Below are 14,310 nucleotides of genomic sequence, written 5' to 3' on the forward strand. Positions count from 1 at the left end.
CCCGTCCTCTCCTCTCTTCTCCCCTCCTTTCTTCTACACTTGGCTCATCTCGTCCCCACTCATCCCTTCTTTTGTCCCCTCATCCCCGCTTCCCCCCATTCTTCTCGACTCCCGTCCTCTCCTCTCTTCTCCCCTCCTTTCTTCTAACCTCGTCTCCTCTCGTCTCTTCTCATTTCCTCTCCTCCCCCTGGTCTCCCATTTATTCTCACACAGCACAATGTGTCTCCTTCAATACATGAAAGGACTATAGAGGCTGTGTAAAGGGTTAAGGTTGGCTCAATTAAATATTGATTAAATAGACAGATAGCTAATAATAATAGTCCACTTTTACCATTCACACCGCTCTACCATGGTTGCCTGGATACAGGCCATGTTAGTGTGTGTGTGTGCGTGGGTGGGTGTGTCAGTGCACCTCCCAATGTTATCGTCATTACTTCAATTATGTGGGTTATCTGTTTGTGATCGCGTGCAGACAGTTCATGAATAATTCCTTGCGTCTGGAAAAACCACGAGTTTATTTACCCTGCAAAAGACTTGAGAGTGTTAATACACGTCCCAAACACGCGCACACTAATACACACACAGACAAATAGGTTTGATTAATAGAAAGATATGAGTGACAGAATGAAGAAGAACCTACCAGCATGTGACACTGAATAATAACACTGCTCACATACACAGTTTTGGGTCTGTGTGTGTGTGTGAGGGTGATCTATTGACTGTGACAGTGTGTGTCATCATGGCTGACACACTGAGGCTTTGAGGAATGATAAACACACATGCCCTCTAAAAATGCCACCCCACGCCAAGACCTGCCTTGTGCCAAACTGTGTGTGTGTGTGTGTTTGTGTGTGTACATCTGCGTCTCCTTGTGTGTGTATGTTTGTGTCTGTGTACATCTGTGTGTGTAAGTCTATCTGTCTGTGCATATGTGTGTGTCTGTCTGTGTGTTAGTACATCTGTGTGTGTAAGTCTATCTGTCTGTGCATATGTGTGTGTCTGTCTGTGTGTTACTACATCTGTGTGTGTCTGTGCATATGTTTGTCTGTGTTTGTACGTCTGTGTGTGTTTGTACGTCTGTGTCTGTCTGTGTGTGTTTGTACGTCTGTGTGTGTTTGTACGTCTGTGTCTGTCTTTGTGTGTGTGTGTGTTTGTTCTGCACGGCTGGTATGGCTGATTTACATGCAGTGATTCAGCTCCCTCTAGGACTTGACTGACCTCCCTAAACACACACACACACACATACTTGTACTTGTGCACACACACACACACCCCCACACACCTGTCCTCACCAGGGAAGATACAGCCCATTTCAGCCCCAACAGAGAGGTGTTTAGTGAATGTGTGAGTCTGGAAGGAGATGGAAGAGGGGTGAGACACAGTTTGAAAGCCAGTGGAGTCTAGTCCACAGAGAACCAACGGTCTGTGTATGTGAGGACGGTGCTGTGGAACATACAGTACACTGCCTACAGGCCATATCATGAAGGCTCTCCACGATACCTTCCGAAACCCTAAACGTCCTATCTATACTCCGTGGGACTGAAGATCAAACCTGCTTGTTTCTCAGCACGTGTTCAGTAGAGAGCAATTGTCAAGACTTCAAATCTTCATGTTTGGTTTTAGTTTACTTATTCAAGAGTCGTTTAGCACATCCTTTATTGCACAGACCAACAGCACCACCATCTGGCCAGCTGCTTAACGGCAAAGCAACTGCAGAGGTGTGGCTGTGGTCAGACACGCAAGAAGATGGATGAAATTGCTCAAGTCTAACCCATTTTGACACTCTTATGCAAAGCAACATATAGCAGTGTGTAAATACGTGCTCATAGCATGTTTCCCCACAACCCTGTTGTTGTGAGCATGGTGCTCGATCAACTGGACGACACGGGATTGCACGAACACAAAGGCCCACAGTGTGTTTATTCTCAAACAATCAACACTTTTATCCAGCATCTGCTTCAAAAGGCAACTGCCACTGAAACCAAACACCTGTGTCCTCAGCCTTAAACACCCAGGGACCAGTATTGAGGGGAACAGTGTTTATTCCTTTATTGCACAGAATCACTGCAGACAGCAGTCATGCATTCACGCCAAAACAACGCCAGCCAACATCTACACACAAAAACACACACAAGGACACACACTGGATTACTATGTCCAGCTATTCTAGACGTTTTCACTGTAAACCACTAGACGGTCATTACTGAGCCACGGTGTGTGCGCGTGCCGGAAGCAGCTACCATATCACACCCAGTGAGGGACATTTATAGATGGCATGTTTAATAAACAGGCAGCAGGACCCACAGTCCTGGGTGCATCGTGTTTGCATGGCAACTGTGGCTTTGGCTGAATGGATGTGGGAACCATTTGGGGTGACTCGGCACAGGAACAGCGCCGATCGGCAGAGAGCAGCCACAACCCGGATAATGAAAGCAGTACGTTGTGGTTGTAAACAAAAGAACATTAGAAATGTAAACAATCACACATTCACATGTCATTACTGGTCTCAATATACCAACATATACTATACTCTGTAACATTTTCATCCTGCCATCCCCTGCGTCTCATATACATTATCCACTGTCCTCTAAATCTGAAAGTCATGTGACCAGACCAGGGGAATGCCACCCCCAGTGGCACGTGTCTGTCTGGACAGGGCAGGATTGAACGCATAATAGGATGAAAAAAACCGACAAATAAGACTAGAATGGGGAATAGTCAGTTCCATTCAAATATCTATGCATTTGATCCTATCTGAGACGCAGACCCCAGATCCCCTTTTTGAAAGTGGACCCAGAATGTCTGTCGGTGTTGGCAGCATCAACACTAGTCATTATAAGGCGTACAGCACAGAAGCCACAGGTAATGTCACAACAGCAAAACCATAACAGAGACAGAGCAGGAGGGAAGGGTTATGTCTACATGTTATGGTGTTCACTTCAAGCGGGGGTAGAACTCCGCCAGTGTGCTCTGTGGGATTCTCTTTAGCATCTCCTTTGGGAAGATTCTCATCAGCTGCCAGCCGATGTCCAGTGTCTCAAATACACTCCTGTTCTCATAAGCACCTAAAACGCATAGAGAAAGATTTTAGAGACACACACACACACACACACACAGCTCCTTGACCCCATCTCCCTAATCCTGTACCGCAGTGTACCTTGGGATATGAAGTTCTTCTCAAACTTCTGTAGGAACTCCAGGTAGAGCAGATCATCAGACGTCAGAGCCTCCTCTCCCACCACAGCCTTCATCGCCTGCACATCTTTGCCTATAGCGTAACATGCATACTACACACACACACGTACACACACACACACCGTCACAGATGTTAACTAGTATGGAAACATTTTAAGTAGTGTACGTGCGTGTGTGTGTGTGCAAGTGCGCACGTGTGCGCATGTGTGTGTGTGCGTGTGTACCAGCTGGTTTGAGACATCAGAGTGGTCTTTGCGTGTCATCCCCTCTCCAATGGCTGACTTCATCAGTCGAGAGAGAGATGGCAGAACATTGATGGGAGGATAGATCTAGAGAGGGGGGGGACGGAGCAAGGGAGGGAGGGAGGAAGGGAGGGAGGGGAAATAGAGAAAGAAAGAGTAAGGGAGGGAAAGACAAATAATTACTTGAGAGAATCGACATTCCAAACTATTTCAACTGGAATCCTATCCATCTGGAATCTGAGAATCTGGGTGTGTATATGCGTGTGTCTCTGATATTACCTGTCTGTTGTGCAGCTGTCTGTCCACGTAGATCTGTCCCTCTGTGATGTAACCCGTCAGGTCAGGGATGGGGTGAGTGATGTCTGAAAGAGAGGCATGGTGAGTATAGTGATCTGGGTGATGGACATACCATCGTTGGGCATGGTGGGTATAGTGATCTGGGTGATGGACATAACATCGTTGGGCATGGTGAGTATAGATATCTGGGTGATGGACATACCATCGTTGGGCATGGTGGGTATAGTGATCTGGGTGATGGACATACCATCTTTGGGCATGGTGAGTATAGTGATCTGGGTGATGGACATACCATCGTTGGGCATGGTGAGTATAGTGATCTGGGTGATGGACATACCATCGTTGGGCATGGTGGGTATAGTGATCTGGGTGATGGACATAACATCGTTGGGCATGGTGGGTATAGTGATCTGGGTGATGGACATACCATCGTTGGGCATGGTGAGTATAGTGATCTGGGTGATGGACATACCATCGTTGGGCATGGTGGGTATAGTGATCTGGGCGATGGACATACCATAGTTGGGCATGGTGGGTATAGTGATCTGGGTGATGGACATACCATCTTTGGGCATGGTGAGTATAGTGATCTGGGTGATGGACATACCATCGTTGGGCATGGTGGGTATAGTGATCTGGGTGATGGACATACCATCGTTGGGCATGGTGGGTATAGTGATCTGGGTGATGGACATACCATCGTTGGGCATGGTGGGTATAGGGATCTGGGTGATGGACATACCATTGTTGGGCATGGTGGGTATAGTGATCTGGGTGATGGACATACCATCGTTGGGCATGGTGGGTATAGTGATCTGGGTGATGGACATACCATCGTTGGGCATGGTGAGTATAGGGATCTGGGTGATGGATCCGTTGCGTCCTTCCACCCTGCCTGCTCTCTCATAGATAGTAGCCAGGTCAGTGTACATATAGCCTGGAAAACCACGACGACCTGGGACCTCCTCTCTGGCGGCTGACACCTGAGAGGTGAGATGACATTTCCATCCTCATCGTTCATTTAATGATTAATAATTTTAATGTCTGCTGTGGGGATGTCATCACGCGCATGTGTGTGTGTGTGTCACCTCTCGAAGTGCCTCTGCGTAGGAGCTCATGTCAGTCAAAATGACAAGGACGTGCTTCTCACACTGGTAGGCCAGATACTCTGCCGATGTCAGAGCAAGGCGAGGGGTGATGATCCTCTCTATACTGCAGAGGTGGAGAAAGGGAGGGGGTGAAGTGTAGACAAGTGTGAGGTCAACATTGCACGTTTATTGGCAGGTTATTGCAAAGCTGAGACAAGGGAAAATGTGAGCGTTTCAAGGTCAGAGGTGACATACGTGGGGTCATTGGCCAGATTGAGGAACAAACAGACGTTGTCCATGGAACCATTCTCCTCAAAGTCCGACTTAAAGAACCTAGCCGTCTCCATGTTGACCTGAGGTCGGGGGTTAGAGGTCAAGGGTAAAGGGACATTGTACTTCCATTGTGATAGCACAGAGTTCTGTAACTGGCTCTCACCCCCATTGCGGCAAAGACAATAGCGAAGTTGTCATCACTGTAGTCCATCACGTCTTTAGACTTCCTCACAAGTCCCGCCTGCCGACAGATTTGAGCTGCTATCTAGAAAGAGAGAAAGAGAGAGAGAGACGAGATGGGGGGGGGGTGAAAGGGGGAGATAAAGAGAGCGTGGGTGGGAATAAGAAGGGAGAGGGGTGCAGACATGTGGAGAAAGAGAAAAATAGGGTGCAGGATATGAAAATTCAAGCTCATTTCCCATTTAATCAAACTTAACTAATTAAAAGGAAATGATACAAATTAATGAATCAATTTAATTAGTGGGTTTTAATCAGCACGAGACCGTTCGGATGTGCTGCTTTAATACCTTCACACAAATTACCAGGCCATTCACACAGCTCTCAAAGCTCAAGACGGGGTTCAGGGGGTTCAGAGGACTTGTGCGTGTGTGTGTGTGTGTGTGCGCGCGTGTGTGTGTACCTCGTTGTGTGGCAATCCTGCAGCAGAAAATATAGGTATTTTCTGGCCCCTAGCGATGCTGTTCATGCCGTCTATGGCAGAGATTCCTGTCTGGATCATCTCCTCCGGGTAGATACGACACTGAGGGTTGATAGGCTGGCCTGGATACACACACACACATTCTCATCTAATCGGGGTTGATAGAACACTCAGAGCTGATAGGCTGTCTTGGATATATATATATATATATATATACATATATATATATACAGTACATACATTATCATCTCCTCTGGGTTGTCACGACACAAGGATGATTGGGTGTCCTGGATATATATACAGTACATACATTATCATCTCCTCTGGGTTGTCACGACACAGAGATGATTGGGTGTCCTGGATATATATACAGCACATACATTATCATCTCCTCTGGGTTGTTACGACACTGAGAAATGATTGGGTGTCCTGGATATATATACAGTACATACATTATCATCTCCTCTGGGTTGTCACGACACAAAGATAATTGGGTGTCCTGGATATATATACAGCACATACATTATCATCTCCTCTGGGTTGTCACGACACTGAGAGATGATTGGGTGTCCTGGATATATATACAGTACATGCATTATCATCTCCTCTGGGTTGTCACGACACAGAGATGATTGGGTGTCCTGGATATATACACAGTACATATATTATCATCTCCTCTGGGTTGTCACGACACTGATAGATGATTGGGTATCCTGGATATATATACAGTACATACATTGATACATACATATATGGAATCAGCTGTAAAAGTAGCCCGGAGCAGTCCAGTACAGCATCCTGGCAAAATAAATAGTGGTGGAAACACTGTACCAGTTAAACATGAGCGCATCACAGTATCATATTTAACTATTTTGGTTAGTCTCTTTCCATTAATCACATTGTGGATGTAGTTCACTTCTTTCTATAGAGGAATAATGTTGAGGGTGGACATCATATGTGGGAAATGCCTTGTTTGACAGGCCAATAAACGTAATTACATGATAAATAGGGCTTGTGGATAACATAGGTAACTGATGGAATATTGATTGTATGTAGGTATATGGGTGGATACAACACTGTGGTATCGCACACCCACCGAAGGTCTTGTACTTATTAGTAGTTAACACCTGGGGAGGGTCATGGATTTACTAATCCTAACCCTTAACTTAACCATAACTCCTAACCCCAACCCCCGATCATAATTCTAACCATAAAGCTCCCAAAAGGTCATCACTTTTCTGTACTATCTTTGGTTTACTACAATTTATTTTAGGAAATTTGGTCCTTACTAATAATACTATACAAACACACACACACACGCACGAACAGACAAACACATGATCAATTCCAGTATACTGTATCTCCAGATGTGTACCCATGATGTCCAGGTAGTCTTCTGCCAGTACTGTGGGGCCTTTGTCGATGGGCTTGCCTGATCCATTAAACACACGACCTGCAAACAGAACCATGCCCCCCATCCCACACAGACCAACAGACAGACAGGGAGAGAGACAGACAAGGAGAGAGACAGAGAGTGAGACAGATAGAGAATGAGAAACAGAGAAATTGAAAGCCTTGAGAACTGATTTTAATAGGGTTACAAATGTACAGTAATTTACTTTTTTTTTTTTTTGTCATTTAACCATTTCTTTGTGGAATTCTGATGTGGGCTTCAGGTCATCGACATGCTTTAATGTCAAAGGTCAAAAAACAACTGGTGGTCCGGACAGAGAAAGGTGTTGGGCTTGATAGACAACAATGGCACATGGATCGGAACCGGTGTCTTGGTAGACCAAATATACCAAGAACACCAGATATTGCTTTGCCATCAAAATGAAAATGCAAAAACAGAAAGGAACACCATACCTCCTGTAAAATATGGTGGTAGAATTTTGATTTAATAAGGCTGTTTGTCTTCAAATAGTCATGGGGCCATGGCATTGGAATGTTCCCTGTGCCAGGATATTTGGCACATTTTGGGAACTTAAACCCCATCATTTTGTTATCACAAACTCCTCATCATTGTGAGACAAATGACAAATCAATTGATTACCAGGATCAGTATGGATAAATGATCCAAAACGTTTTCTCAGTACTCATACAGGCTCAGGGCTGTTACATTTCTGTGCTCCACAAGATTTTGAACACAAAATGGGCAATAATTCTGTCACTTAATTTTTGGTGAAATACATTCATTACTAATGAATGAAGTTCCATTAATTCCACATGTTGGAACCATACATTGTAGTGCATTACCTATGCTCATCTTTATCAAGGGTGCCAACAATAGTGGAGTTGACTGTATATATTGAAAGAATCCAGTATGTCCTACCCAGCATGTCTTCAGAGACAGGGGTACGTAGGATGTCTCCTGTAAACTCACAGCTGGTCTTCTTAGCATCAATACCTGATGTCCCCTCAAACACCTACACACAACCACGAACCACACGCACACAAACACAAGTTACAGGTGAAGACAAGTGGGCCTCAGTATTGTGGTATGGGCATTTGGAGTGCTAACAGAAAAGTCACTCTGTCCATGTGTCTCCTCTCTCACCTGAACCACAGCTTTAGAACCTGTCACCTCCAACACCTGGCCACTCCTCTTGGTTCCATCGGGCAGGGTCAGGTGGACAATCTCTGCATACTTGGGGAACTAACACAGGCACACACACACACACTCAAAGGTCACAGACTTTCTATGTTTCAATTAGGGCTGTGAAAGTTAGCGTGTTAACGTGGGATTAATTATAAATGCTTAACGCCGTTCATTTTAAAGCCGTTCGTTGCCATTAATGCATTTTACTTGTTCGAGCCTCAGAATCATACATACTGGTGCTGGTCATAAAATTAGAATATCATCAAAAAGTTGATTTATTTCAGTAACTCCATTCAAAAAAGTGAAACTTGCATAATGTATACATTCATTCCACGCAGACTGATATATTTCAAGTGTTTATTTCTTTTAATTTTGATGATTATAACTGACAACTAATGAAAACCCCAAATTCAGTATCTCAGAAAATTTGAATATTGTGAAAAGGTTCAATATTGAAGACACCTGGTGCCACACTCTAATCAGCTAATTAACCCAAAACACCTGCAAAGGCTGTTAAATGGTTTCTCAGTCTAGTTCTGTAGACAACACAATCATGGGGAAGACTGCTGACTTGACAGCTGTCCAAAAGACGACCGTTGACCCCTTTGCTCAAGTAGGGCAAGACACAAATGGTCATTGCTAAAGAGCCTGGCTGTTCACAGAGCTCTGTGTCCAAGCACATTAATAGAGAGGCGAAGGGAAGGAAAAGATGTGGTAGAAAAAAGTGTACAAGCAATAGTGATAACCGCACCCTGGAGAAGATTGTGAAACAAAACCCATTCAAAAATGTGGGGGAGATTCACAAAGAGTGGACTGCAGCTGGAGTCAGTGCTTCAAGAACCACCACGCACAGACGTATGCAAGACATGGGTTTCAGCTGTCGCATTCCTTGTGTCAAGCCACTCTTGAACAAGACATAGCATCAGAAGCGTCTCGCCTGGGCTAAAGACAAAAAGGACTGGACTGCTGCTGCTGCGTTTTGTTCTCTGATGAAAGTACATTTTGCATTTCCTTTGGAAATCAAGGTCCCAGAATCTGGAGGAAGAGAGGAGAGGCACAGAATCCACGTTGCTTGAAGTCCAGTGTAAAGTTTCCACAGTCAGTGATGGTTTGGGGTGCCATGTCATCTGCTGGTGTTGGTCCACTGTGTTTTCTGAGGTCCAAGGTCAACGCAGCCGTCTACCAGGAAGTTTTAGAGCACTTCATGCTTCCTGCTGCTGACCGACTTCATGGAGATGCAGATTTCATTTTCCAACAGGACTTGGCACCTGCACACAGTGCCAAAGCTACCAGTACCTGGTTCAAGGACCATGGTATCCCTGTTCTTAATTGGCGATACTTAAGATGCGATACTCCAGACCAAACAATGCAGAAGAGCTGAAGGCCACTATCAAAGCAACCTGGGCTCTCATAACACCTGAGCAGTGCCACAGACTGATCGACTCCATGCCACGCCGCATTGCTGCAGTAATTCAGGCAAAAGGAGCCCCAACTAAGTATTGAGTGCTGTACATGCTCATACTTTTCATGTTCACACTTTTCAGTTGGCCAACATTTCTAAAAATCCTTTTTTTGTATTGGTCTTAAATAATATTCAAATTTTCTGAGATACTGAATTAGGGATTTTAATTAGTTGTCAGTTATAATCATCACAATTAAAATAAATAAACATTTGAAGTATATCAGTCTGTGTGTAATGAATGAATATAAAAAAAAAAGTTTCACTTTTTGAATGGAATTACTGAAATAAAACAACTTTTTGATGATATTCTAATTTTATGACCAGCACCTGTAGTTAGTGCTTGACTTGGACGGGAGCAGTCACTTATTGATTTGCAACAGTGTACACGTAATGTTTTCGGCACTTGACTTGCGTTGAACTTGTGTTGGAGTTCAAAACAACAATGGAGAGGAGCCTATACACATTCTTCTCGTGAATTGTGTTAACTCGCCACTTGTCTGTGAATACCACCTAACAGCACGTTACCTACTCGTACTTTAGAACACAGTCTGAGCTGTTCCCAGTTGTTGTAAATTGGAATATCTACATTAAGAATATTTGTGTCTCCCCGTCACCCTTTTCTGAAGCTGGTCCCGAGACGCTCAAATCCACGTGTTAACCTTGCCTTTAGCATGGTTCGTTATTTTACGTTGTGGCTAGCCTAAGCTAAGCATTGATATCGTTGCCAGTTTCATTTTCACTATAATATATCCTTAATTGTGGAATCAACAACTTCCCTGTTTGTTCATAAATAAATTATGTTTAATGTTGGTAGATAAAAATCTCTAGCTACCTTGCCTCCCCTCCAATATTCCTTTGCCTATTTAAGTTACCTATCTTACTGCATTTGGTTACACTGGGGAATAATTTAATAAACATACACGTATTTGGTTGCGGCCAAACACCTATTAGAAAAGCCAATTGTTTCCAGGTCCTCACCTGAACCTTATTCTAACCACATTTGAGGTAAAAATCAAAGGCCAAAACCACGAGAAGCATCGGTGTGATTAAGTGTTGGATAACATGTCTGTAGCTTTCCAGACAGAGAGGCTGATGGGTGTTTTATACAGAATCCTAACATAACATTATTTTAATCGGTGCCTTGATGAAAACCATAATGGTAGGAGATGGTAGAACTATTGGATCAGAGACAAACAACATTCTATTTCAATTTACATGGGCAACAAGTAGATTCTGCCAGTCATCGCGGTAATTTGAAGGGAGAAATTTAAGGGCCATGACACACCCTGTTCTAATGGACCGACATGGAAAAAGACAGCTGCTGCACATACTTAAAATCAATCATGTCCAAAGTTTACAATAAAACATAATGTTTTCAACATAATGCACTGCTTTTTAAACAGAAAAGTGTTTATTTATACAAATTTGAACATATTCTAAAATGATGATTAATTGCAATTAACTACAGACGTTTTTGCGATTAATTGCGATTAATTAATGTAGCACATGACAGCACTGATCTGGGATCTCTCACCTTCACCTGGTCCAGAATCACCAAAGGGCCATTGACTCCAGACACTGTCTTATAGGCTATTAACAGAGAACACAGTCAGACACACACAGCCCCCAACCCTACAAACAAACTAAAGATGCTTACAGCTTCCCCCTCTTTCTCAGCTGAACTTGGACCAAAGCTGGCCCCATGGGACTGATTCAAACTATAGGTTTGTATGTGTAAATGGAACATAATTCCCTTGCATTTTGTTCCCTACCACATCCAGTTAGTTTTATCCAATGAAAATAATACCACCCTCATTGCACTCTAATTTACTAATGAATAAGAGCAATGTATGAGTTCTAAGGTAAATTAGTAATTAATTTAGATTAAGGGATAGTAAATATAAGTAACACAAATTGTTTTAGATCTATAGAACTTGGTGGATAAAGACAAATGCAAACCATGCTGAGCAAGGATTATTAAGTCAGGACACATTTATACAAGTCGGGCACAAATCTCTGTCTTCTCTTCAGTTACCAACTACAATATGAAGTGCACAGGAGAAGTGTGCCCATAAAAGTGTGTGTACTTCCTAAATCTGGCTTGCTTTCAAATAATCAACAATCGTGCTGCTGTGTTTTAACATTTAGTTCTTAATTATCCTTGCTTACTATATGATTTTAGAAAGACAATTCTCTTTACTTTAAGATTCCATTAAATTAGTACACTGTACATTGTTTTACATATTTGAAGAGTACATACAGTTACAACAAATCTCTGGCTGCCTTCTTCCATTAGACGCAAGTGTTTGAAGCATGGATAACTACTAAGCACCAGGGATTTCATTTGTCCTATATAAAGACGAAAATATGTCTGTGATCATGCATTCTGACATCAATGTATGCTGACATTTTTGGGGATTCTATAATCAGGGGAATAATTAACAAAATACAAAAATATGGTTTTGCTGTAAAATACAAAAATATTGTTTTTGAGAAAAATAGTATTTTAATAGTCGACATGATAATAGACCACCTTTAGTATTTGCAGTAAGAAAGCTGCAAGTCATGGATGCAACTCCTGGAAAACATTCTGTTAAGATTGTAATGATGACATTCGATTGCATATTAATAATATGTTCATTTTTTTTAGCAAAGAGCTGATGAGGATGGGTTTCAATGGCCCCAATCGATGCTCCTGAATACTATCATCACTTGCCGCAGACTGCGCAACGCTCAAATAGGCCCGTCTGTCTAGCACCGCTGATCCTTCAGTTACTCTTTTGTTTACCAGGTAACTAATAACTCACTCAGGCGGGGCTGGGAGATGTAGTCGCGATTAACGGCCAGGACGTGCTCCCGGGATGCAGCCGCCTTGTTGCCGCCGGTAACGGCTGAGGAGATCTCGTTAACGGCTCCGCTCACCATCCCCTTCAATACCTTCAGCGCCATGTTTACCTCTGGAGTTGGGGTAGTAGGACTGCGCATGCGATCTGTACACGAATGAGCTGTACAAGATAGAGATTATTCCTAGATTCGTTTTATTATTTCAATGCGTATAACTGACATAACAATAACGCTCCTGATAGCAGTTTGACAAAACTGTACGGGTATAATATAACATTCAACATACCTTTACCGTTTTAATACATGTCTACTTCATTAGAATTTCAGATAATCTATTTTAACTGTTGTAAAAGCTTTCGGAAATTATGAGATAGCCATGTCTATCTTACACAGAAACTACCTGGGTTACGCATGGTTTATAACTCGCCAAAACATTCCAAACTAACGCATATTACATACTTTTCTCGTTTGCATGTCTCGACACAGAAAAGTCCCATAAAAACACATTTGCATCATTTTTAACTGAATTATGGCACAGTGGGGGTAAACATTTGTATAATCCATGAAAAGAATGTGTCGTGACATCATTCAGAATGAGAAGATACTATGTTATTTGAGATGGTTTCTAGTGTTTTGGAACGTGTTATTAAACCTTGCTTAACATCTGCATATTGCATTGAGTCAATGGCGAACAATGAGAAGTAATATTCCTTACAACGGAAAAAAAAAAGCCTGGTGAAAATAAGGCCACATGTGAAATGGGTTTACTTCCCATTCAAAAATGCAATTATTTCCCCCAAAATATGTAGGTGTATCCAGTGCTTTAATGTGGCCTAGAGAAGTGGGTATGCAGTAATTATGACCAAGATCTGTATTTTGGGATGTGATAATGACAATGGCCTGAATACAAATGGTAGGCCATAAGTTCAGACAATATTGCAGTAAATTGTAGCAGAGCACCAAAATACATATTACACTTGTGCCACTAACGTCCCCCCGACTGCTGCATCAGTGTCGCATGGAGAAGGTTGGCAGGATCCGGTACCTTCTGGAGACAGCTCAGCCAAAGCCATGCATGAGCCATTGGAGGAAAACAGCAAGAAGGAGGCAGCAGAGTCAGGCCATGGTCCTTCCTCCCAAACCACCGATGGGAGGCCCCCAGAAAGATGCTGCCTCATCCCCAGCAAAGCGGTTTTGTCATTTGGTTTTGATTTCGCCTAACCTCCGCTGTTTACGTAATAAATGTCCTCCAGGGCCCTAAACACTTGCAACATCACTTCTCTAAGTCTCTGCCCATTACATACTTAACCGGTTTAGAGAGATATTCTATTGTGTCCCATTTATCACTCACCTCAGCATCTCTCACAGTCCTCTGGCTCAGACTCTGCTAAATTTCAAAAAAGACAGACAGATAAACATTGTACATTCCCTCAGCAGTTCAGATTCAACAAGGTATTATCTATTAATGCTCCTGTAGTACGAACAGAATATGTAACAATATCGCCACAATCTTTGGTAATGATACAAAAAAATCTCTACTTCTTCCTGAAGCGGAGTTGTTGGCTTTTTTTATCCAGAAAAATGTCTGGGTAAAATTAAACAATGCTTAAACATTTAGACAATTTGGGTGGAAATGTGTTGCAGTAAGAATT

General features: G+C 42.9%; 1 protein-coding gene across 1 annotated transcript; it reads right to left on the reverse strand.

Annotated features, from left to right (window-relative positions):
- Window positions 1–1,890: 1,890 nt before the first annotated feature.
- On the reverse strand, window positions 1,891–12,794 carry atp6v1b2 (ATPase H+ transporting V1 subunit B2). The gene is made up of 14 exons (XM_010878129.4): window positions 12,622–12,794; window positions 11,349–11,404; window positions 8,311–8,409; window positions 8,086–8,179; window positions 7,129–7,206; window positions 5,736–5,875; window positions 5,259–5,360; window positions 5,078–5,175; window positions 4,823–4,946; window positions 4,567–4,717; window positions 3,717–3,799; window positions 3,420–3,524; window positions 3,158–3,287; window positions 1,891–3,065 (listed from the first exon to the last, which is right to left on the reverse strand). Exons 1-14 carry the CDS (start codon window positions 12,761–12,763, stop codon window positions 2,935–2,937), a joined length of 1,533 nt encoding a protein of 510 aa, XP_010876431.2. The 5' UTR covers window positions 12,764–12,794; the 3' UTR covers window positions 1,891–2,934.
- Window positions 12,795–14,310: the final 1,516 nt, after the last annotated feature.

Source organism: Esox lucius, chromosome 14 (assembly GCF_011004845.1).
Source record: "Esox lucius isolate fEsoLuc1 chromosome 14, fEsoLuc1.pri, whole genome shotgun sequence".
Taxonomy (NCBI): domain Eukaryota; kingdom Metazoa; phylum Chordata; class Actinopteri; order Esociformes; family Esocidae; genus Esox; species Esox lucius.